This window comes from Dermochelys coriacea, chromosome 8 (assembly GCF_009764565.3).
Source record: "Dermochelys coriacea isolate rDerCor1 chromosome 8, rDerCor1.pri.v4, whole genome shotgun sequence".
In the NCBI taxonomy this organism is placed as follows: domain Eukaryota; kingdom Metazoa; phylum Chordata; order Testudines; family Dermochelyidae; genus Dermochelys; species Dermochelys coriacea.
This window is the reverse complement of record NC_050075.1, coordinates 35,503,955-35,527,627: the sequence shown is the minus strand read 5'-3', so window position 1 is coordinate 35,527,627 and position 23,673 is coordinate 35,503,955. Positions and strand designations below refer to the sequence as shown.

General features: G+C 48.3%; 2 protein-coding genes and 1 long non-coding RNA gene across 7 annotated transcripts in view; 2 read left to right on the top strand and 1 right to left on the bottom strand.

Annotated features, from left to right (window-relative positions):
• Positions 1-1,196: 1,196 nt before the first annotated feature.
• Positions 1,197-8,977, bottom strand: SMIM33 (small integral membrane protein 33). Of its 4 annotated transcripts, XM_043491056.1 has the most exons (3): positions 8,698-8,977; positions 7,243-7,468; positions 1,197-2,845 (listed from the first exon to the last, which is right to left on the bottom strand). In XM_043491056.1, the coding sequence occupies exon 3, from the start codon at positions 2,822-2,824 to the stop codon at positions 2,390-2,392; it is 435 nt and encodes a 144-aa protein (XP_043346991.1). In that variant the 5' UTR covers positions 2,825-2,845; positions 7,243-7,468; positions 8,698-8,977; the 3' UTR covers positions 1,197-2,389. The 4 variants fall into 4 exon arrangements, with proteins under 4 accessions (XP_043346991.1, XP_043346990.1, XP_038270813.1 ...); XM_043491055.1 differs by lacking the exon at positions 7,243-7,468; XM_038414885.2 differs by lacking the exon at positions 8,698-8,977 and having other exon boundaries at positions 7,243-8,671.
• Positions 8,978-9,900: 923 nt separating this feature from the next.
• On the top strand, positions 9,901-10,431 carry LOC122455593. Its single transcript, XR_006273908.1, has 2 exons — positions 9,901-10,155; positions 10,277-10,431. It is a non-coding gene; the product is annotated as an uncharacterized LOC122455593 (long non-coding RNA).
• A 9,271-nt stretch (positions 10,432-19,702) lies between these two features.
• The window catches only part of ECSCR (endothelial cell surface expressed chemotaxis and apoptosis regulator), a 44,882-nt gene continuing 40,911 nt past the window's right edge, over positions 19,703-23,673 (top strand). For both annotated transcript variants that reach the window (XM_043490872.1, XM_038413568.2), the window contains exon 1: positions 19,703-19,827. In XM_043490872.1, the coding sequence (XP_043346807.1) occupies positions 19,770-19,827 (58 nt within the window). In that variant the 5' untranslated portion in view covers positions 19,703-19,769. The remainder of the gene's footprint in view (positions 19,828-23,673) is intronic.

Here is a 23,673-nt window from a genome sequence, read left to right as displayed (position 1 = left end):
AAAGACTCCTAACGCGCAGGGTGGCTGAATCTGGTAAGCGGGTTCTCATCCATCTCATGCCTGCACAAATCCCTTCTTTTGTACTTCTTTACCACCCTTGAAATGTTTAGCTCTTCCATCTCGGAGCCCGTGTTCCCATTTCCACCACTGAGCAGTGGTGTAGCCAGGACGGGACACTTGGGTGGGCCCTGACTTCAGGTGGATGGGTAATGACAGGTGGCAGGGGAGGGGGGCAGGAGGGATCAGGGCCGCTTCTCCACCACCCTCTCTAGCCGGCCTTGCAGGGGTCGATGGACATGCTGGCCAGGGGCCCCCCAGGGCCCAGGCATGTACCTGCTGAATGGGGTTGGGGTGTGGGGGCTTGTCCCGCTCTGCCCACCTGGTGCTCCAACCAGGTAGCGGGGTCAGGGTGCGGGGTCTTCCGGGCAGAGTGGGGTAAGCCCCCACTCCCCAGCTGGAGTGCCGGGCGGAGTGGGGTAAGCCCCCGCACCTTGACCCCACTCCCCAGCAGGAGTTCTGAGCGGGCCGGCGTAGTGGGGCAAGTCCTGGGGCCGAAGCAGAGCCGGGGCTGGGGGCGGGGAGGCGGGTGGACCTGGATGCTAAGTGGGTGACAGTGTGCTCACTGTCTCTCACACTTCCCTAACACACACACACACTGTCTCTCTCACACCCGGACTGGCTCTCACACCCCATACTCTCTGCCTCTCACGAGTCACAGTCCCTCAATACAGATTGACACACACACACACACACACACACAGAGTCTCACACTTCCCAACACACACTATCACACAGTCCCCCCACACACAGTCACACACACACTGGCTCTCTCTCTGGCTCTCTCACACGCACTGGCTCTCACTCTCTCACACTCACACAAACACACACACACATTTGTATTATTGTTGTTATTACTGCTTGGTACTTCCTGTCAAAATGCTCATGATCAGCCAGGAGTGGCTAGGGGCTGCAGGAGGTCCGTGGGCTCTGGCAAGATGCAGCCCACATGTGGCAGCAGGAAGCCTGCCTTGAACCACTGCCGCGGCATCTGCAGCGTACGAAGCTCGGTGTGTGTCAGCAATGGGACACTTGGGTGGGCTCCGACTTCAAGTGTGTGGGTAATGACAGGTGGCAGGGGAGGGGGGCAGGAGGGATCAGGACCGTTTCCCCACCACCCTCTCCAGCCAGCCTCTGGGGGTCTGTGGGCGGGGGTGGTGGCTGTGCCCTCTCGACACACTGGGGTCAGCAGCGCCGGCTGGGGACCGCCTTCAGTGAAGCAAAGGGGCACTAGTTTAACAATCCTGCGTAGGGCCCCATAAATCCTAAGGACGGCCCTGGAGCTGGGCTAGGAGGAGCAGAGGGTCTTGCACATGTTTTCTTGGAGCTCTCTTGGTGTTTCTGTTGTGTTTTGCCCTGACTATGTAGCAGATCCACCCGGGTTTTGTCCCTGTGGTGGCAGTTCCAAAGCAGTTCCCAGGTTTTCCGCTCAGACCCTTCCACTGGGCCCAGCTTTGGTCCCAGCTGGCTTCATGCTTGGCTGGGCTTAGTGCCATTGTGCTGATCAGTTCTAGTTTGTTGCTGCCCACATGAGAGCTGGCCAGGCGAAACAAGGCCTTACGCTCTACTCGCCGACATTTCTCTGTTTGCCCGTCTGTCACGTGGCAGCTTCTGAAAACCACAGTCGATCTGTTGCAGACTTTCAGAGGCTATTCTAGGCATTAGTGGGCAGAACTCTATGGATTTGGGTGACAACTGGAAAACCAGAAAAGCCTGATTTCCACAAAAATCCCTGTTTGCTCACTCTGGATAGAGGGGTGATGCAGTGAGCTCCCAGTGAGGGGTTAGAGTTGGAGCAGGGCTTTCTCTGCCTGCAGCACCAAAGGGCGCTCTGGGTCATTAATTCCTGAGTTGTCCTAGTCCTGCCACTGCGGCTGATTGCCTAGGAAAGGGACAGCAGTTACCTACCCGACAGGACTGCTGTAAAGTGCTTAATGAGTGCTGAGCATCGTTAAGGTGTATCATGCAAGCAGAAGCAGGGATCAGCTACCTTCTTGTCTCTGCCCTTCTTAGGTCCCCATCAGCTCTTGGAAACAAGCATTGTCTGGTCCCTCCGGGGTGCACATCTGAAAGAACCAAAGTGTGTTTCAAACGCACATTGTGACAGCCACCCAAATCTATTTATTTGAAGCTGCTTTTCGCCTGGGACACACAACTGAGTATTGGGTGTGTCTGAGCCACTGCAGATCATGAGGCAATAAAACCACAGTATTGGAATACTGATGAGTCTTTGGAAATCGTCAACTCCCAACATTGTTATTCTCCAACAGAGCCATTGTCCCCCTGGCGACTGTCTGACCAGGGCTGGCCTCTGGCCCCACCACAAGCCATTTCACAGGTAGGTGATCTCTATGACGTTAGGCTCCGCGTTTCCACAGGGCAGTTGGTGCTTACAGGAGCACTGGGTGCTCAGCGTAGCAGTGTCATTGCTGCCCGATTCTCCCTGGTAGTTCTGAGCAGGCTGCATCATGCTGCTTTTCCTTTTGGAGCCCAGTTTCTTCCAATCTGTTAGGTGCACCCCATTCTCCAGATCCTGCGGCATGGGCTCATGGTACAGGGTGACCTGTAACGTGCACAGCTGCGGGCCATAGCGCACCAGCACAATGATGACAACAGCCAAGAGGACGAACATGATCACAATGACCATGATCATGGGAAGGGCGTCAGCCTTCTTGGTCTCACCCAGGACAACAGAGCCCGCAGTGAATCCAGCCAAGACCGGAGGCTCGTGTTGCCTTGGCTGGCTGCTCAGGCTGGAGATATTCATAGCTGAAGGATGGACCCTCACCTGTGGAGAAGTAAAGCAGATTTGACATATGTAGTATGTAATTTGAACCATTCTAGTCTGTTACTGCCCAGATGTCACTTGGCTAAGTGAAGTGAGAACCCACCTGCAACTCAATGGCATTTCTCTGTTTGGAGGTAACCTGGGAACTTTTGAATGCTGCAACTGATCAACTGCAAAATTCCCGGGGATGTTCTAGGCATCAGCAAGCAGAACCCTATTGGTTTGGGTGAACATTGGAAAAGTCTGAATTCCACTAAAATCACCATTTGATCATTCTGGATACAGGGGAGAGGCAGGGAGGGTCAGGGTTAGAGTTCACTTCACTTGACTGTGTCATTCAATACAATTTCAGTGTGATGGGTCCTCTGCTCCCATCCTGAATTGTGGTGTGGCATCCAGCCCTTGCCCTCCTGTTCCCCTGGCACTTTTGGATCCCGGCCCCATAGTGACCCTTCCATGGTATCCTCCAGAGCAGGGAGATCGTGCCGGAGGGCTCAGGATGAGGGAGATCCAGTCATGGAGGGTCTCCTATATATATGGATCTAAGGGGGATGATTGGGCCTAGTGTAAAGAGTTTAGGATACGCGTGTTTTGACTGAGCCGATAATCCCAAATTACCTGCAGCTATCTGCACTGTGAAGTACCTAGGCAACACTGAAATGCTGCTCTGAAATATGCTGCATTCTGGATTCTCTGTGATAGGGGTGGGATTCATCCCAGATTATCAAGAAGGAAGAACCCTGTAGCCTTCACTGTGGGGGAAGGGCTAAGACCTGCGCAGTTTGCTCTCTCCGACCTTGCAGAAGCTATCTTGGATAAACCACATTGACAGTAAAACTAGAGCAGCACAGCAGATGTGCCATTATTATCCACAGGCAACTTGACTCCAATTGCTAGCAGATTATCTGAAGAAAGGGATTATTTAAATGCCTGGCACAATGGCTGCCAGCTCGCCATTCTGTGGGTTGGCGGGTGGAGGCGGCTGTTTGTTGAGTGAGGTGTTTAAACACACAAGGATGCTCAAGCTAGCAGATCATTTTTTCATTCCATTTGCCCAAATTCTGTTCATGGGGTTGTGCCGGGTCACTTGTACCCTGCAGCGTTCTGTCTGCACAGGGCAGAGGCAGGTAGCTTCCCTCCGGGTCTACAAAGGCCGTATAGCCACACCTTTCCCTATCACTTCTTTATCAAGGATCTGCAGAGGCAGATTAAGGTTTTGTGGGGCTCTGGGCCAGAGCAAGTGGGAGGGGCCACTCCACCCCTTCTGTCTGTGGTCCCGCCCCTGTTCCGCCCCTTCCGCCTGCAGCCCAGACCACAGCCACACCCCATTTTGCCCCTTCCCCCCAGGGTCCCATCCCATTCTGCTCCCCCACACCCCTGCAACCCGTTTACCCCATTGGCCCAGTGGCTAATCCGCCACTGGCAGCAAGTACTGCCCTCAGGGCCTGTTGCACAACTAGGACTGTAGCCATGGCCAGGTCCCAGCCCATCCAGTGTGCTGGCCAGCCCAAAGTCTAGCATAGCAGGCAGTGCTGGGTCTAGAGCCCAGGGGCGAGTGATTAGCGGCTCATCAGGGGTAGGGTGACCATACATGCTATTTTGGCTGGGACAGTCCCTTTTTTGGCCCTTTCCTGGCAGTCCCGATTTTTCTGGCGAAACTGGGCATTTGTCCCATTTGCTCTTACCAAATGATCAGGGCAAGAGCAAACTGGACAAAGGCACAATTTTGCCAAAAAAGTGGGGTGGAACCCCTAGCGAGGCGCAGAGGAATGTGGCAGGGGAGCAGCAATGCCAGCCCCGTGCCAGCGGGAGGGCTAGGGAGAGTGGCTCGGGAAGGTGGCAGGGGGCTGGCTCCATGTGCAGGGGGCTTCAGGTTGGGCTCAGGCCAGGGGAAGAGTGGGGCCTCAGGTAGCCCCTGTGCAAGGGCGGCGGGGGGCTCAGGCAGGCCCAGGGCACTGAGGGGGAAGGAAGACCTCAGGCCAGCCCTGTGCTGGCAGGAGGCAGGGAGGGTTTGGGCTGGCCCTGCGGGGGAGGGAGACCTTAGGCTGCCCCCGCATGGGGGAGGGAGAGGGAGGTCTCGGGCTGGCCTGTGGGGTATCCTGTTCTCCCTTTGGGAAAATATGGTCATCCTACTCAGGGGAAACCAGAAGCTAGCCCAGTATTGTGTCACTAATTTCATAGATTCCAAGAGAAGAAGGAACCCTGGGGGTCATCTGATCTGACCTCTTGTGTAACACAGGCCAGAGAACTTGTCCAAAATATTTCCTAAAGCAGATCTGTTAGAAAACCATCTTGATTTAAAACACTGTCAGCTTTAGAATTTACCACGACATTTGATAAGTTTTTCCAATGGCTAATTACCTCCCTGTTAACAATGTTTTCCTTCTTTCCAGTCTGAATGTGTCTAGCTTCAACTCTCCAAGTAAATCGAGTAAACACAACACCCAGCAGCCACCCCTAGAGGGAGTTTGGGGAAGGAGTCAGGAGCGGGAAAGGGAAACAGAAGAATGGGCTCTGACTCAGCAATGCACACGTTTAATGTCAAGCATGTGTAGTCCAGCTGAAGTTAGCGTGAAGTGTGTGGGGCTGCTCATGTGCTTAACGTTACGCATGTGCTTACATGTGTTACTGAACCCAGACCATGCAGAGCTTGTGTGAGTTGCTCTAAAGAATCCACTGGAAGGTCCCTCCCCCCACGGTCCTCCTGCCGCTTGGGTATCTCACTCAAAGTGCAAATCGCTGAAGCACTGTCAGGGAATCAACTGCTCCACAGCAAAGTCAGCCTGAACTGGGAGGCCTGCCTGTCTTTATCAAGCAGGGAATGAGGACTGTAGCTCTTCTGAGCTGCCTGGGTCTGTCTCCCAATGCTACCATATCCCATCTCCTGCCAGGGCACGCTGCGTTAATTTCAGGTGATGTAAATTACATTTGAGCAAAGAACTTATTCTGCAACCAAAGTAGAAACTGCAAAATTCTCAGCTCCCTTCCTCTAAACCTTTCCAGCAGAGGCTCTCAACATTTCTAGACTATTGTACCCCTGTCAGGAGTCTGATTTGTTTTGAGTACCCCAAGTTCACCACACTGAAAAACTACTTGCTTACAAAATCAGACATAAAAATACAAAAGTGTCACAGCACGCTATTACTGAAATGTTACTGTTCCATATCATTGTAAAATAAACCAATTAGAATCTAGATATTGTGCTCACATTTCAATGTACAGTATATATAGCAGTATAAACAAATCATTGTATGAAATTTTAGTTTGTACTAACTACACCCATACTTTTTATGTAGCCTGTTGTAAAACTAGGCAAATATCTAGATGAGTTGATGTACCCCTGGAAGACCTCTACATACCCCCAGTGCTGCACGTACCCGTGGTTGAAAACCACTGCTCTATACCCTGTCCCTGCTCTGTCAAATTCCCCAATCAGGGCAGTCCAGTCTCTTCACAATGCACCAGGATTTGTGTGCAGTTTGTGACCAGGACACAGAGTATCACTGAGAAAATGTGTCATAAATGAATGTGAGAAGGGAGGTTGTGAGCTGAGGGGGGAGGAAGTGACTCAGTGACAGAGAAGGGGAGGGGGTTTGAAGAGAAAAGGAAGCAAAGTGAAAAAAGAAAAGGAGTACCGGTGGCACCTTAGAGACTAACAAATTTATTAGATAATAAGCTTTCGTGAGCTACAGCTCACTTAAGCTTATGCTCTAATAAATTTGTTAGTCTCTAAGGTGCCACCGGTACTCCTTTTCTTTTTGCGAATACAGACTAACACGGCTGCTACTCTGAAACAAAGTGAAAAAGTACCCTGCAGCTCAGGTAATACCTTAGCTTCCCAGTCCCGGTGGGAGTCCAATTAATCTCTGGGGAGAAGCTCTGAGCCTCAGGGTAGAACTCGATAGAAATGGCTCCCAGCAGGTCAGATGGAGACTGGAAGTGCTTTACTGGAACTGGACTCACTCAAGAAACTGCCACATCATTACACACACACACACCTACTCATTCAGGAAAGAGGAAATGTCTCTTCACATGTGCTTATGCTGGACTTGTGCCATGCCACATCACACTTATGTACACACATGAGGTAGAGAGAGGCACTGCATCACACAGAGAAATGCCACATTATTACTGTCACATATGCGTACAGACACCCCCACTCCCACACAAAGCATTCCTCTTCATTCAGGTGCCAGAGTTATATCCCTTTACTCAGGAAAATACCCCCTCACCGCAGCTACATGTGTGCATTCACAGCACATACACAGATCCAAAAGTTTGTCTCCTGCACCCAATCTCCCTTCATTCCATGAGGAAAAAATCCTTCCCCCCTCCCCATTTTTATACTTTTCCTTAAACATTATTGGGTTTTTAAATAAACAAAGTACAAAACTAACCCAGTCTCTCTCTCTCTCTGTGCACCATGATCCTGGCCAGTTTGTCCAAGAAAACTCATCAGAATCAGCTGAGACATTGCAAAAAGTGCCCCACCAGGTGAGCTTTTGGTGAGCACAAGAGGTGCATTGCTGATCTCATGCCCTGAGTGGGTCAGTTTTCTTGGGTGGGTGTTCCCTCTAGTCAGTTTCCTTGTGTGTTCCCTCTGGTCAATTTCTCAGTACCTTGCTGTGGGAAGCCATTTAGGAGAGAGCGAAGTGTCACTGCCTGTTTCCAACAGTGGCCACAAGGCGCCTGGCTCTGGACAAACACAAAAGGAGGCTCAACCCCTGCCATGCAGCATTTACGCTCCAGATGCAGGCTATTCCCTAGCAGTTTTTTCAATGAAAAACACCTGTCTGTATGTAAAGAGATCAACAGTAGCCTTGATATTCTAGCAGACTAGGTCCTGTTATAACACAATGGGGAAGTGGATTTAGTCCATTCAGGGCTTATTTTGAACTCACATGTGATTTCTATAGGGGAGAAAGACTCAGTGCTGTGGGAACTTCTGATATACCTCTGTGTGAAATGCCACCCTCTCGTACAAGAGCTCAGAATAGTTCTATGCTAGAGGAAATTAGTCTTGCCAGGTGAAACCCACTGAGAATGCACATGATCTGCACTGCACAATCCACCTGCCCCTTTCTCTTCACATGCTTCTGAATGTGCTCATGGATCTAATCCCCACTCTCTGAATGGTGACTGGACCCAGTTTCACTCCCATTGAAACTGAGGAAAGGATGGCAGGACACAGCCAGTATGATGGCAGAAGTAACTATGGAAGGCATCGTGCAATGCAGACTGAACAATTTATTAGCACACTGCAGGCCTCTAACTGGCTCTATAACACAGCCCTGTCCTGAACTGTTTGTACTAATATCTCACCTGTGTTATTCCACACAGTATGATGGCTGCCCCTCTCTCAGGTACTTATCTGAGTGTCTCAACTCCTCTGTGGGGCAGGATAGGGCTGTTATAGCCATCACAGGTGGGAAACTGAGGCACAGAGCAGCTATGCAACTGGCCCAAGTTCATATAGGAAATCTGGCAGAGCAAGGACTTGAACCTAGATCTTCCAAGTCCCATATTAGTACCCCAACCACTGGCCCCGTCTTCTCTTTTCATACTGACCAGCAACTCTGGTTCCAATGACACCTACCTTTTCCAGAGGGAGTCATAAGGCCACACGACATACAACTGGTACTTAACAACCAGTCAATAACAGCCACTCCAGGAACACAGGCCCTCTGACTCCAGTTCCACTGATCCAGATACACCTTCCACACCCTGACATCCCATCACAGAGTAATGGGAAAACTGGGGTTTCCCCTTCACTGGAAAGCAATCTACTAACTAGTCCACGAATTGTCCACTCCCGCCTCTTATAGAAATGATCAGAGTTCAACTGCTCTTACCTTGAGGGTGGCTTTCAAAGGAGTGAGCTCAGGCAAACATCGCCTAGGGACTTCATATGTCTGGAGAGGAAGGGGCTGGATATGTCTCTGTCCCTTCCCAGCCCAAGAGGCTTAATGCAGAGATTTAGCTGGGTTGCAGGCTGCTGTGACCTGGAATTTGTACTCATTTCAGAATGAAGTAAAACCTTAATCTATAGATTAATCTCTGAGTGCCACATCTGTGCAGAAAGGGCTGTAATGAATAATTTGTAAGGCTATGTTTTAGTCACGGATATTTTTAGTGAAAGTCATGGACAGAGGACGGGCAATAAACAAAAAGTCATGGCCCCGTGACCTGTTCATGACTTTTACTAAAAATACCTGTGACTAAATCTTACCTGCTGGGATGGGGGCACTCCTGAAGACTGTTGCTCAGGGGGGCAGCACGGGACCCCTCTGCTGCTTGGGGTGGCCCAGGGCCCCCCGCTGCTGGGTGGAGAGCAGCCCAGGGCCCCCTGCCACTGCTGGGGGGGATGGCCCGGGTCCTCGCTGCTTCTGGGGGAGAGGGGCGGCCCGAGGCCCCGCCGCCACCGCCACTGGTCCCAGACCACTGATCCGGGGCAGCACCGGGAACCAGCTGCCTGGGGCTGCCAGAGCACCAGCCTGTGCAGCTGGCCCCAAAGCTTCCCCAGCTGCTGGGGTGGTCTTGAGGTCAGCCGCATCAGCACTGCAAAATTCACAGAAGTCATGGTGTGATGTTATTGACGTGAACTGTGACCGCATAGATCATTGCTGCAACCAAGGTCCTATAGTTTCACCAAATCTTGTACAAAGGAGGTCAAGTAAGTTGTCTATGGAAAGGTTGTAATTTGCTAGTTATAATTATGCTGTCTGTATGTGTGTATCATTTTTGTATTTGAAGTTATGAATATTGGCTATGTACATGTATCTCAATGTGTTTGATTCTAAGTAGCCTCAATGAAGCATTTGGTCAGCTTCTTGAGAAAGGACTATTCTGAGTAAGTGCCCAATCAAGAAACACTTAACTGACAATGGACTTTGGGAGATGCCAATCCATATCTTAGCTTTCCTGGGAACATTCGAACAAACATGTAAACAATGGCGTCGGTCTGCAAAAAGCTGAATCATTCATGGACATGTGACTTGCCCAGGCTACAAACTCCATCTTGTTGCTGTGATTTTGCACAGAAGAACAAAGGGGTTTCCGCCCACATGAGAGAGAGAATATAAAAGGCCCTGGAAGCCTCTCCATTTTGTCTTCAGCTGGCTCAAGAGATGGCCTCTCCACCATAAAGAGATGCCTGAAAGAAACTGGAACAAAGGACTCTGTCTACGGGGGTGTGAGTATTTGCTGGACCCAGGCTATAAACCACAACATTAGTCTAAAAAGGATTGGGCCCAGACCAGGAAAGAGTCTAGTCTGTAAAAGAAGCTTATTGGGACATCTCTGAAGGTGAGGTTTCAGAGTAGCAGCCGTGTTAGTATGTATTCGCAAAAAGAAAAGGAGTACTTGTGGCACCTTAGAGACTAACAAGTGTATTTGAGCATAAGCTTTCGTGAGCTACAGCTCACTTGTGAGATTTGCCTGTATTCAATTTCCTACTGTATTATGCTTAGACTTGCCTTGTTTGTTTTATTTTGTTTGGTAACTTACTTTCTTCTGTCTGTTCTTACTTGGAACCACTTAAATCCTACTTTTTATACTTAATAAAATCACTTTTGCTTATTAATTAACCCTAAGTAAGTAATACCTGGAGGAGCAAACAGCTGGGCATATCTCTCTATCAGTGTTATAGAGAGTGGACAATTTATGAGTTTAACCTGTTTAAACTTTATACAGAGTAAAACAGATTCATTTCGGGTTTAGGCTCCCAGAAGGACTGAATCCTGAGTGCTGGGAAAGTCCCCGTTAACTGAGAAGCCCGTGGCTAAGTGAATCTTAGTTTCCATGAACTGCAGGGGGGTGTGGCCCAATCTCTTGGTCTGTGCTGTAGCTGACTGGTGTGTCTAGCTCAGCAAGACTGGAGTGGAGGGAAGCCTCCTCTGGCAGGGGGGGTTTGTTCTCAGTGGTATCCCAGCACATCTAGTGACAGTCTAGAGGGTGTTTCTGTGGCCAATCCTGCTATACATGGAAAGCATGACTTCCATGACCTCTGTGAATGATTTGCAGCCTTAATCATTTGCAAAGGCAGTCCTGGGAAACTAGCTAGCTCCTCTCTCTGCGTCCCTGCTAGTGTGTGTGTGTGTGTGTGTGTGCACTTGTTTGTTTGGATAGCTTTAAAGTGGGCCATTGAAATGTAATGAACTGGAAAGCAAATGCCAGCAACACCAAAAATACCATGCAGCCCCCTGTGTGGCGTGCTCTTGCTGCAGCCTTGCCAATGGCACACAGACCAAGCACCTTGCACGTTCCATCAGATGGGGCAGTTCTTAAAGTGATGGTGGAGAACAACACACTGGGACTTGGGGGTGCCCCAGGCACGGAGACTCGCAGGCACTTTAGCGAATTCAGCTGGAAGCCAGGCAATGGGCCAAACTGGACCGTGGAGTCAGTAGGGGCAACGCCATTGACTTCACTCAGAGCTTCACCTGTTTTCACCAGGGTTCAAGTTGTCCCATCACACCTATAAACTTCAAGAAGGACCATTTGGATCCCGAGCCAGAGAGCAGAACCCTCAAAGTCTGGGGTGGTGAGATGCAGGGGTTTGGCACAGCTGTGGTCCAGGTGTGCACAGCAAATCTGGATTCGGATTCCAACCTCTGTCCCAATTCCACTGCAAGCCTTAGAGAGAGTTTGTAACTCGTGGGTTGGTTCTAGCCCCTTCCTAATATGAAGCCCACGAGCTGGTGGAGTGAACGAAACCCACCTCCCCAAAACAAGCCATCTCCTAAGAAAACAACTAACCTTCAGCCTTGCCCTGAAAGATACCATGTTGCGTGTGGGGAAGACCCTGACTCCCATCTTCTATATATAATTTTGGGAAGCCAGGCCCAGAGGTGGATTAAGGTTTTGTAGGGCCCTCGGCCAGAGCAAGTGGGGGGTCTCCTTCCCAGCCCTTCCGCCTGTGGTTCCGCCCCCATTCCACCCCTTCCACCTGTGGACCTGCCCAAAGCCCCACACCATTCTGCCAATTCCCTGGCCCGCCCCTGTTCCACCCACAGTCCCGCCCCATTCTGCCACCCCTGACACTACACCCCATCTTTGCTGCTTTCTGCCCCTCCCACATTGCGGCCCCAAGATCAGAGAAGCTCTGTCCCCCAGCCAAGGTCCTGGGGCCGCAGAGGGGTGTGAGAGCTCCCCAGCTGCGGCTTCCCCCGCCTGCCCACCTGGCACTGCTGCCAGTGAGTGGGGTTGGGGCACAAAGATTTCCCCTGCCTCGCACTTGTCTGCAGAGGGTGGGGCGCCCATTTTTCCGGGGTCCCCAAAATTGGCCGGGGCCCCTGGGCATGGGCTCCATGGGCCCATTGGCTAATCCACTACTGCAGCCAGCCAGCCATGCCCATTTCACTCACTGTGACAGGGCAGAGGACAGCAGAGCTGCCTGGCTAGCTGTTGCTGGAAAACTGCCAACCTCGATGGAAGCTTCTGGCTTCAGCTCCATCCCTACTCCCCAGCTGCTGCCACAAACAGCCTTGGGCTCTGTAATGCAGGGGCCTTGCCACCAGCCAGCACGTGGGAACAAATGATACGGCTAGATTCTCACTGGAAAGTATTAAGGGAGTCTATACTAGGCTGGGGAAGACGCTTAAGGAAATCGAGGCTCAGGTGATCTTTAGTGGGATTCTGCCTGTTCCTAGAGAAGGGCAACAAAGGTCTGACAAGATTATGACTATCAACAGATGGCTCAGGCAGTGGTGCTATAAGGAGGGCTTTGGGACGTATAGTCACTGGGAGGCATTCATGGACAGAGAACAGTTCTCTCAAGATGGACTACATCTGAGGAGGGAAGGAAATAGACTTCTAGGATCGAGGCAGGCACAATGGTTTAAGAGAGCTTTAAACTAGGAATTTGGGGGAGATGGTTGGGAGATGTCCAGGTAATCTCCATGCCGGATTTTAGCATTGAGAGGGAAGAAGACGAAGTAAGAAAGGATACAGCTGTGGGTAGGAGAATGTATATAAGGAGCGAGGGCGGTGTGGATACCAGTCTAATAGGTTATACTGGCTGTAGAATGACTGTGCCTAATAGGGTACAAAATGTGAGCGAGGCCAAACAGCAAAAATTAAGATGTTTGTACACCAATGCAAGGAGCCTAGGTAACAAAATGGAGGAACTAGAGCTACTGGTGCAGGAAGTGAAACCTGATATTATAGCGATAACAGAAACATGGTGGAATAGTAGTCATGACTGGACTACAGGTATTGAAGGGTATGTGCTGTTTAGGAAAGACGGAAATAAAGGTAGAGGTGGTGGAGTAGCATTGTATATCAATGATGAGGTAGAATGTAAAGAAATAAGAAGCAATGCAATGGATAAGACAGAGTCCGTCTGGGCAAAAATTACATTGGGGAAGAAAACTAGTAAAGCCTCTCCTACGATAGTGCTTGGGGCTATAGACCTATGGGATCTAATTTGGATATGGATAGAGCCCTTTTTCATGTCTTAAATAAAATAAATACTAATGAAAACTGCGTGATCATGGGAGACTTTAACTTCCCAGATATAGACTGGAGGACCAGTGCTAGTAATAATAATAGGGCTCAGATTTTCCTAGATGTGATATCTGAGGGATTCCTTCATCAAGTAGTTGCTGAACCGACTAGAGGGGATGCCATTTTAGATTTAATTTTGTTGAGTAGCGAGGACCTCATAGAAGAAATGGTTGTAGGGGACAATCTTGGCTCAAGTGATCATGAGCTAATTCAGTTCAAACTAAATGGAAGGATTAACAAAAATAAATCTGCAACTAGGGTTTTTGATTTCAAAAGGGCTGACTTTCAAAAATTAAGGAAATTAGTTAGGGAAGTGGATTGGACTGAAGAACTTATGGATCTAAAGGTAGAGGAGGCCTGGGATTACTTTAAATCAAAGCTGCAGAAGCTATCGGAAGCCTGTATCCCAAGAAAGGGGAAAAAATTCATAGGAAGGAGTTGTAGACCAAGTTGGATGAGCAAGCATCTCAGAGACGTGATTAAGAAAAAGCAGAAAGCATACAGGGAGTGGAAGATGGGAGGGATCAGCAAGGAAAGCTACCTTATTGAGGTCAGAACATGTAGGGATAAAGTGAGACAGACTAAAAGTCGAGTAGAGTTGGACCTTGCAAAGGAATTAAAACCAATAGTAAAAGGTTCTATAGCCATATAAATAAGAAGATAACTAAGAAAGAAGAAGTGGGACTGCTAAACACTGAGGATGGAGTGGAGGTTAAAGATAATCTAGGCATGGCCCAATAGCTAAACAAATACTTTGCCTCAGTCTTTAATAAGGCTAAAGAGGATCTTAGGGATAATGGTAGCATGACAAATGGGAATGAGGATATGGAAGTAGATATTACCATATCTGAGGTAGAAGTGAAACTCAAACAGCTTAATGGGACTAAATCAGTGAGCCAAGATAATCTTCATCCAAGAATATTAAAGGAATTGGCACCTGAAATTGCAAGCCCATTAGCAAGAATTTTTAATGAATCAGTAAACTCAGGAGTTGTACCGTATGATTGGAGAATTGCTAATATAGTTCCTATTTTTAAGAAAGGAAAAAGAAGCGATCCGGGTAACTACAGGCCTGTTAGTTTGACATCTGTAGTACGCAAGGTCCTGGAAAAAATTTTGAAGGAGAAAATAGTTAAGGACATTGAAGTCAATGGTAAATGGGACAAAATACAACATGGTTTTACAAAAGGTAGATCGTGCCAAACCAACCTGATCTCCTTTTTTGAGAAAGTAACAGATTTTTTAGACAAAGGAAACACAGTGGATCTAATTTACCTAGATTTCAGTAAGGCATTTTATACCATGCCACATGGGGAATTATTAGTTAAATTGGAAAAGATGTGGATCAATATGAACATCGAAAGGTGGATAAGGAATTGGTTAAAGGGGAGACTACAACGGGTCCTATTGAAAGGTGAACTGTCAGGCTGGAGGGAGGTTACTAGTGGAGTTCCTCAGGGATCAGTTTTGGGACCAGTCTTATTTAATCTTTTTATTACTGACCTTAGCACAAAAAGTGGGAATGTGCTAATGAAGTTTGCAGATGATACAAAGCTGGGAGGTATTGCCAATTCAGAGAAGGATCGGGATATCATACAGGAGGATCTGGATGATCTTGTAAACTGGAGTAATAGTAATAGGATGAAATTTAATAGTGAGAAGTGTAAGGTTATGCATTTAGGGATTAATAACAAGAATTTTAGTTGTAAGCTGGGGACATATCAATTAGAAGTAACGGAGGAGGAGAAGGACCTTGGAGTATTGGTTGCTCATAGGATGACTATGAGCTGCCAATGTGATATGGCTGTGAAAAAAGCTAATGTGGTTTTGGGATGCATCAGAAGAGGTATTTCCAGTAGGGATAAGGAGGTTTTAGTACCATTATAGAAGGCACTGGTGAGACCTCACCTGGAATACTGTGTGCAGTTCTGGTCTCCAATGTTTAAAAAGGATGAATTCAAACTGGAACAGGTACAGAGAAGGGCTACTAGGATGATCCGAGGAATGGAAAACTTGTCTTATGAAAGGAGAGTCAATGAGCTTGGCTTAATTAGCCTAACTAAAAGAAGGCTAAGGGGAAATATGATTACTCTCTATAAATATATCAGAGGGATAAATACAGGAGAGGGAGAGGAATTATTTAAGCTCAGTACCAATGTGGACACAAGAACAAATGGGTATAAACTGGCCACCAGGAAGTTTAGACTTAAAATTAGACGAAGGTTTCTAACCATCAGAGGAGTGAAGTTTTGGAATAGCCTTCCAAGGGAAGCAGTGGGGGCAAAAGATCTATCTGGCTTTAAGATTAAACTCGATAAGCTTATGGAGGAGATGGTATGATGGGATAATGTGATTTTGGTAATTAATTGATCTTTAAATATTCATGGTAAATATGCCTAATCCCTTGAGATGGGATATTAGATGTGTGGGATCTGAGTTACCCAGGAAAGAATTTTCTGTAGTATGTGGCTGGTGAATCTTGCCCATATGCTCAGGGTTTAGCTGATTGCCATATTTGGGGTCAGGAAGGAATTTTCCTCCAGGGTAGATTGGAAGAGGCCCTGGAGGTTTTTCGCCTTACTCTGTAGCATGGGGCATGGGTCACTTGAGGGAGGATTCTCTGCTCCTTGAAGTCTTTAAACCATGATTTGAGGACTTTAATAGCTCAGACATAGGTGAGGTTTTTCACAGGAGTGGGTAGGTGAGATTCTGTGGCCTGCGCTGTGCAGGAGGTTGGACTAGATGATCAGAATGGTCCCTTCTGACCTTAGTATCTATGGATCTATGAATCTATAACTGTGGCAGAGACCCCAAGGGGCACAGGAGTGTTCTTCACCCCATGGCTGGGGAAAACACCCCTCTGCGCTGCTCCTGAGCTCTGTCAAAACACAGATGGTACCTCCGGTCAGGGAGGAGAGCCGGGGATGTCTCGGAGACTGGGATGCTGGTGGTAGGGGGCAGACAGTGCCAAAGGGACACCAGGGAGCAGAGCTCTGCGGGAGAAGGCACCTGCTTAGATGAGCCCTAAGCCATGCTGGGGCAAGCTTCTGGTCTGGCAGAGCACAGGGAGTCAGCTTAGGTGACGCCTTCCCTTGCAGCAGAGCTATGGAGGGGTGCAGGAGCGGAGCTCGGCTGTCAGCCGGAGGGGAGCTGGGCCGCATGACCTGCAAAGCAGTGAGAGCTGCAGGGAATAGCTCCCCTGCATGCTGCAGTCCTGGAGTCTGTGTGATCTCTGGGGCAAGCTCCTGCCCAGACCCTGAACTCCCAAGGTTCGCATATGTGCATGCCTCAGTTCTGCAGAGATCCTCAGCCTAGGCTCTCAAATGAGATGTCTCAGGCCACAGCCGTGCTGGGAAATATGGTGAGTGAGAGCTGCATTTCCCAAGGTGTTTCGGTGGGAAGCGCAAGGATATGGGACCATTACAGACAAAAGCTCCAGGCCTGCCATCACCTGATTGGGCCAAGGAATCAACCAACCAAACTGACCCCTTTTCCCCCACTCCTGAGAACTGTCCAGTCTGAGCTGGTTCTTCCTGAATCCAAACCTGTTCAGCCACCTGTAAGTTCCATGGGGGCTTCCTGATGGTCTGGGTAGAATTCAGAGCAGTCAGAGCTCTCTTTGTACCCCCTGGACAGGGTCCAGTGCTCCCCAGTTCTGCAGCTGGACAGGACACTCCTTGTCACAGAACTCGGCTCCAGAATTAATTTTTTAAAAATGAAATAATAGTGTTTCTAGCTCTTCCGGTTATGGAGTAACCCTTCCAAATGTGACCTGTGCATCAAGCACTTCAGCATTAGCTGCTTGAGCATGCAGACAACCTGCAACAATAGCTCTGAGAGGCACAAACTCCTCCCATTTGTCTCAGGTTGTTAACTCTGGAACATAATGATGATACTACAATGTCAATATTGTTAAAGATTTCACTGTTCATTATGACAGTAGGAACTTCCAGCTGATGTTCTTAGTCAGGAAACAGTCTCCAAAATCTCCAGCTGCTTCTTACCCAGCTGCTAAAACCTTCTGCTTTCCCCATTGACAACTTCTAGCATGTGGTTGGCTGTTATCAATACAAAAATCTATGGCACATTGAAAATGTTGGGGCACAGTGAAATAAACACAGCAACACCGGACTGGATCTGAGTCCTGGTCCATCTAGCCCAGAGTCCTGTCTCTGACAATGGCTAGAACCAACTGTTTCAGAGGAAGATATAAACCCCCCCCCCAAACAGCAGACAGGAAAATCTGCCCTCCAGGAAGGCCTCAGCCTAATCCCTAGGGGCTAGAGATTGAATGTAATACCCAAATGACACCAGTGTCTGCACTGAGTGCAGTGCTCCATTCACATTCAACTCTGCACCAACCCTCTAGTTTGGTGCTTGCCTGAAGCTGCCCTACCTGTGCCCAGCTGGTGACCTTGCTGCAGAGTTTAGGCTCAGCAAACTGCAGGGCTCAAGCTGGCCTTGTTGAGCACTAAATCGCTGCTAATATTCATGCTGTAGCTCATAGGCGCTGACTCCGTGGGTGCTCCAGGGCTGTATCACCCATGGGAGAAAAAATGGTGGGTGCAGAGCACCCACTGGCAACCCCCACCCGAAAGCTCCCCTTCACCCCCAGCACCACTTGCTCACTGGCAGGCCCCGCAGATCAGCACCTCCCCCTCCTTCCCAGCGCCTACCGCCTGCTGCGGATCAGCTGTTTTGTAGCGACAGGAGACACTGTAGGGTGGGGGGGAGGAGCGAGGGTGCAGTGTGCTCGGGGCAGAGCAGGAAGAGGTGGGGTGCAGTGGGGGTGGGAATAAGCGGGGGGGTGGGACCTTGAGGGGAAGAGGTGGAGTGGGGGCAGGGCCTGGGCGGAGCCAGGGTGGAGCACCCTCCAGTAGATTAGAAATTTAGTGCCTATGCTGTAGCTTCCAGATGCTTCCCAGATATGAACCAGCTGGATCCCCATAGCACCCATGAGCTAGTGCAGTACTGAGCCAGATCGGCCTCTGCCAAGGCCCTGAGTCAGCAAAGGACTTTCCTTGAAAAGCGGGTGCTCAAGTGCCACTGAAGTTAAAGAGGCTTAAGCCCATGCATAAGAGCTTTGCCAAACAGGGACCTAGATCTGGGCATGCTGGAATGGTCCCTTCCACGCAGAAGGGGTGCTCAGCCCCACCCTCCCAAGGTGCCTGCTCCATGCAGCATGGGGACAGGGGTGGCTAGACTGGGGTAAGGAGAATGCAAACCATCCCCCCAATCTTATCCAACCTCAGGATGTTCATTGTGTAACTCTTTTCCCTCCCCCTGGCTCTGCTCCATTCAGAGGGATTCCATCCCAGTTAGCACACTCCACTGGGCCCACCCTGACAAGGGATGAGAGAGGAGAACAGCTGCCAGGGCGCCGTAGAGAGGGATATAGAGCTTGGTAAACTGGGCATAAGCAAACAGTGTGTGTTTTAATATGGCTAAATGTCAATGTATACATCTAGGACCAAAGAATGCAGGCCACGTTTACAGGCCAGGGGACTCTATCCTGGGAAGCAGGGACTCTGAAAAGCATTTGGGCGTCCTGGCAGATAATCAGCTGAACATGAGCTCCCAGTGCTACGCTATGGCCAAAAGGGTTAATGTGATCCTGGAATCTCGAGTTGGAGCAGAGAGGTTATTTTACCTTGGTATTTGGCACTGCTGGAATCCTGTGTCCAGTTCTGGTGCCCACAGTTCAAGTAGGATGCTGATAAATTGTAGAGGATTCAGAGAAGAGCCATGAGAATGATTATAGACAACATGCTTTATAGTGACAGACTCAAGAAACTCAATCTATTTAGCTTGACAAAGAGGTGACTTGATTACAGTTTATAACCCTCAGGTGGGGGATTGTTGTGGAGACTTTCTCCTACAATAGCCTTTACCCCAGCAGTGGGTGCTCACACCCATGATGGGCACTTTTCCTATACACAGTCACCCTCTGAGATAGGCAGCGGAAGTAAATTACTCCAGGCTAACGTCAGAGGCAGGATTAGAACACAGGACCTATAGGCTGCTAGCCTTGTGTTTAGCCCACTAGGTCACACCACCAAAGCACTGGTGTTGTTGCTACACAAATAAATACCATAAAGAAGCTATGTAAGCACACAGCAAACTGGGCCCGCTGTGTACATTTATTGCTGTTCACCTCCAGTCTGAGAAGAGAGTTCCTGACAAAAATGCTGCCAAGGTTTCCTTTGCATTCAGTAAACTATGTCTCATATCCTTTTAAACCATAATGGGCGAAAACAGAGTTCCATGGCATGAGCTCTCCTGTGGATTCAGTCTGTTTCCTTCTATTATTTAACAGGAAGTTCCGAAAGAATCAATCCAGGCCAGCAAATTTCTCCTCGCACCTCTTTCACTCACAGTATGGATAGAGCAGGCTGTGCAGGCACAAGTTACCGAGAAGATGCTGGCCCTGAATATCCATCTGCTTTTGTGGGTATTTGGCTGCGTTCATTTTATAGGTAAGGCAATTAAATCACACTGGGGGGGGCAGATTTTAGAAAGAGCTTGGCTCCCATTTAGGCACCTACAAGAAGTGTCCGTCTTTTCAAATGTTCGCAACCCCCAGCAGGTCCAATTGAAAATCTCAGAATCTATTTAAGTGCTTATATTGGGAGATCAGCTCTTTAGAAAATCTGGCCATGTTAGCACTTCTAAAGTTTATTTCAGAGAGATCACACTGGGATAAAAGAACGCCTATCTTGTGATAACATAGGGACATTGAGGTGGTTTATAGTATTTAATACACCACTTTGGTATAGAGATAGAGTTGCTAGAACTACTGCATTTTGAAATGTGCAAGATATTATTGTCCTGTAAAGTATTTTGCTCCTTCCTCTTGATTGATTGTTCATTTCTTGTAGCTGTAGATACAAATAATGTAGGGCTGTGGACAAAACACTGAAATAAGAACATGAATCACCATCCTTATCCAACTGAAGTTCTGGCAGCGGACAGAGATTTAATATTCCAGATTTTAACTGTTCGTTAACATATGATGTTTGGCTGCAGGGTCAGAGCAAGTGTTAATCCAGAGCCAACGATTAATGTTTTGAAGTATGGCCTCCTGCTTTTCCCTTTGTTGTAGGCAAGCGGGGCGTGCATTGCATTGACAGAATGCGGAGTAGCTGTGTGTGTTTCTCTATTTAATTGGAGGCAGTGGAAGGGACTGCAAAGTTACTTACTGCCGTTTCTATAATAGATAGTTGTTAAAAAATAAAAATAAAAACCTCTTCCTGCATTTTTTGGATGAGAGGTTTTATTTTATAACTAAATCATATGAAACGTTGTCCATGAGGTAGAAGCATTGTGATGTGATAAGAATAGGATTTACAGTGTGCAGATCAGAAAGCAGAGAATAAGCCTATGCATGTCACACAGAATAATGCTATTGACTCTTCAGTTGCTAGCTGTTCATTTATCATGTAATTCTCAGGAGCAAGAGCATATATCTTTGAAATTATATCCAGATGATGACTGGACCAAATTCATCCCAGATGTAACACCCCTAGCTTCAGGGGAAGAAGGGATTTTTGCTCAGTAATTAGGTAAATGCTTTTAACAGAATTAGAGGGGTTCCTTAGTATACTATTAAGCTTTCTAGCAGTTCTGGACAGTTGGCCTCTCAGCAACAACGCTGGTTATTCCACAGAAACCTCTCCTGTGGCTTGACAGACCTGCTGTGTCACCCAGCTTTCCAGCTACATTTTGGATCGCTTGGCTGATATTTAAACTCAAATCCACCTGCCTGTTTACTTCTCTCCAGAAGGCCTGTATACTTGGACTGTCTCCCCAGACTTATCCACCGTTTCAACAGTTGCTGTTGGGACGCAGTCTGGTTTAGTAGGTAGGGCCCTCAATTAAGTCAGGACACCTGGGTTCTACTCCTGTGACCTTAGGTAAATCTCTGTGCTGGTTTGTCTGTTTAACGAGTACGCTCATTTTAAGTTTGTAGGGTTTACTGTAGGATTCAGTTACGGCCTCTGGTCAGCAGCCAGCCATTTAAATATGTTGGCATATTTTGTCTCACTGTGTTATTCTTCCATTGATATGACAGTTCAGAACGTAACTCTTCCGGCTTGTCTGTTTTAATTTCAAAGCAAATTCATATGGCTGTGTATGCTGCACTTTATTTCAGTTCCCTCGCAGCTGGTGATAGGGTCTCTGTGTGATGGCTGTATGAGGCTTAGCACAAATGGCAGAGGACTGAGAGTAGTGCTGTTTGTCATCAGATACTCATGAGCTTGCAGGGGGCAGCTCAGGTCTGCTTTTGAAACAAAGATACCACAAAAGAGCTGTATGTACCAGTATAGGAAGGGAATACCATGGGGAGAGAGACTGCGCTTAGCATGTCACAAGAGTATATAACTAAAAAGTCCTGGGAGGACGTGAAAGAAGATCAGGAAAAAATTCCTAGCAGTGAAATGTATTAAATGGTGGCCTATGCTCCCGAGGAGAAATGGTGGCAGCCCCATTGCATGGGCCATTGCAAACTGGGCTGGACAGTCTGGGGAACAATATGTTGCTGGCCAAGGGAGCAGTGTGGAGGACAGGAGGAGTTAAAGGTAATATTAGGCTATGTCTACACTACAAGCTAGAGGTGTGGTTCCCCTTCTCTGTACATACATATTTGTGCTAGTTCTCATCGAGCTAGCATGGGTGTAAATAGCAGTTGTCATAAATATAAAGGGAAGGGTAAACACCTTTAAATCCCTCCTGGTCAGAGGAAAAACCCTTTCACCTGTAAAGGATTAAGAAGCTAAGACAACCTCGCTGGCACCTGACCAAAATGACCAATAAGGAGACAAGATACTTTCAAAGCTGGGGGGGGGAAACAAAGGTTCGCTGTCTGTGTTGCTTTTGCCGGGACCAGAGCAGGAATGCAGGTCAGAACTCCTGTAAAGAGTTAGTAAGCAATCTAGTTAGTATGCGTTAGATTCTGTTTTGTTTAAATGGCTGATAAAATAAGTTGTACTGAATGGAATGTATATTCCTGTTTTTGTGTCTTTTTGTAACTTAAGGTTTTGCCTAGAGGGATTCTCTGTGTTTTGAATCTGATTATCCTGTAAGGTATTTATCATCCTGATTTTACAGAGGTGATTCTTTTACTTTTTCTTTAACTAAAATTCTTCTTTTAAGAACCTGATTGCTTTTTCATTGTTCTTAAGATCCAAGGGTTTGGGTCTGTGTTCACCTATGCAAATCGGTGAGGATTTTTATCAAGCCTTCCCCAGGAAAGGGGGCGTAGGGCTTGGGGGGGATTTTGGGGGGGAAAGACATTTCCAAGTGGGCTCTTTCCCTGTTATATTTGTTAGACACTTGGTGGTGGCAGCAATAAGGTCCAGGGACCAAAAGGTAAAATAGTTTGTTACCATGCCAAGTAGGTACCCACTGGTTTTACCACGTTTGTACTTAGCATGGCTCAGCCATGCCTCTGCTCCTGCCACCCTTCCTCCTGCAGCTAGTATGGTTACCACGTGGCTGGTATTTGACCAGCCTGGCCATTTTTTTTATGGATTTGCCAGTTACCAGAAAAATAATTTAATCTGCCAGGTTTTCTTTTCCATGGGTCTAGAGATTTACATTTATTATCACAATGCACTGGGGTACTGAATGTTCAAAGTGTCTATGTCCAGCTAAAGGTGCTGCAGTGTTCCCACTTCTGCAGTTTAAGCAATAACAGATCAAAACAGTTGAAAATACAGCAGCTGGCTGCCCACCAACACACAAGCGCACAGTGCGGGTGTGTGAGAGAGGGTTTGAGTCACACGAGAGTGAGGAGACATGCAATGTTACCAGTCTCATCTATATCTATCTATCTATCTATATATAGTTTCTCTCTCGAAACTATAAGTGGCTGTTGAAAGGGCAGGGGTCACAGAGTTGCCTTGTGGCTGGGGTTGTGGCGGGCCTGACTTGCAGGTGGGTGCATTTCAAAGGTGGTAACTCTAGCAGCTACACTGATAGGTGCACTGAGAGCTCGTGCGAGTATGTCTGTATATGCGCCAGGGGAATCACAGCCCGGCTCATAGGATAGAGTCCCACTGGCAGGTGCCTTAGCTCACTGCACTGCCAAGGGGGAACCACATTCAGATCCCAGCTCTTGCTCTCCAAAGCTGCTGCGGAGGCCTTCTCTGCCTCCCTGGGTGGGAGCCCCCAGGGTTATTCCCTGGCCATCATCATGACCCACAGGCCTCGAACGCGAGTCCACAGGAGCAGCCACGCTGCAACCCTCCACTTGGCAGCCTGCTGACCCAGAACCCATGAAGCCCAGCCCCAGTTTGAGGCTCCGCCCCTGCTGCCCCCTT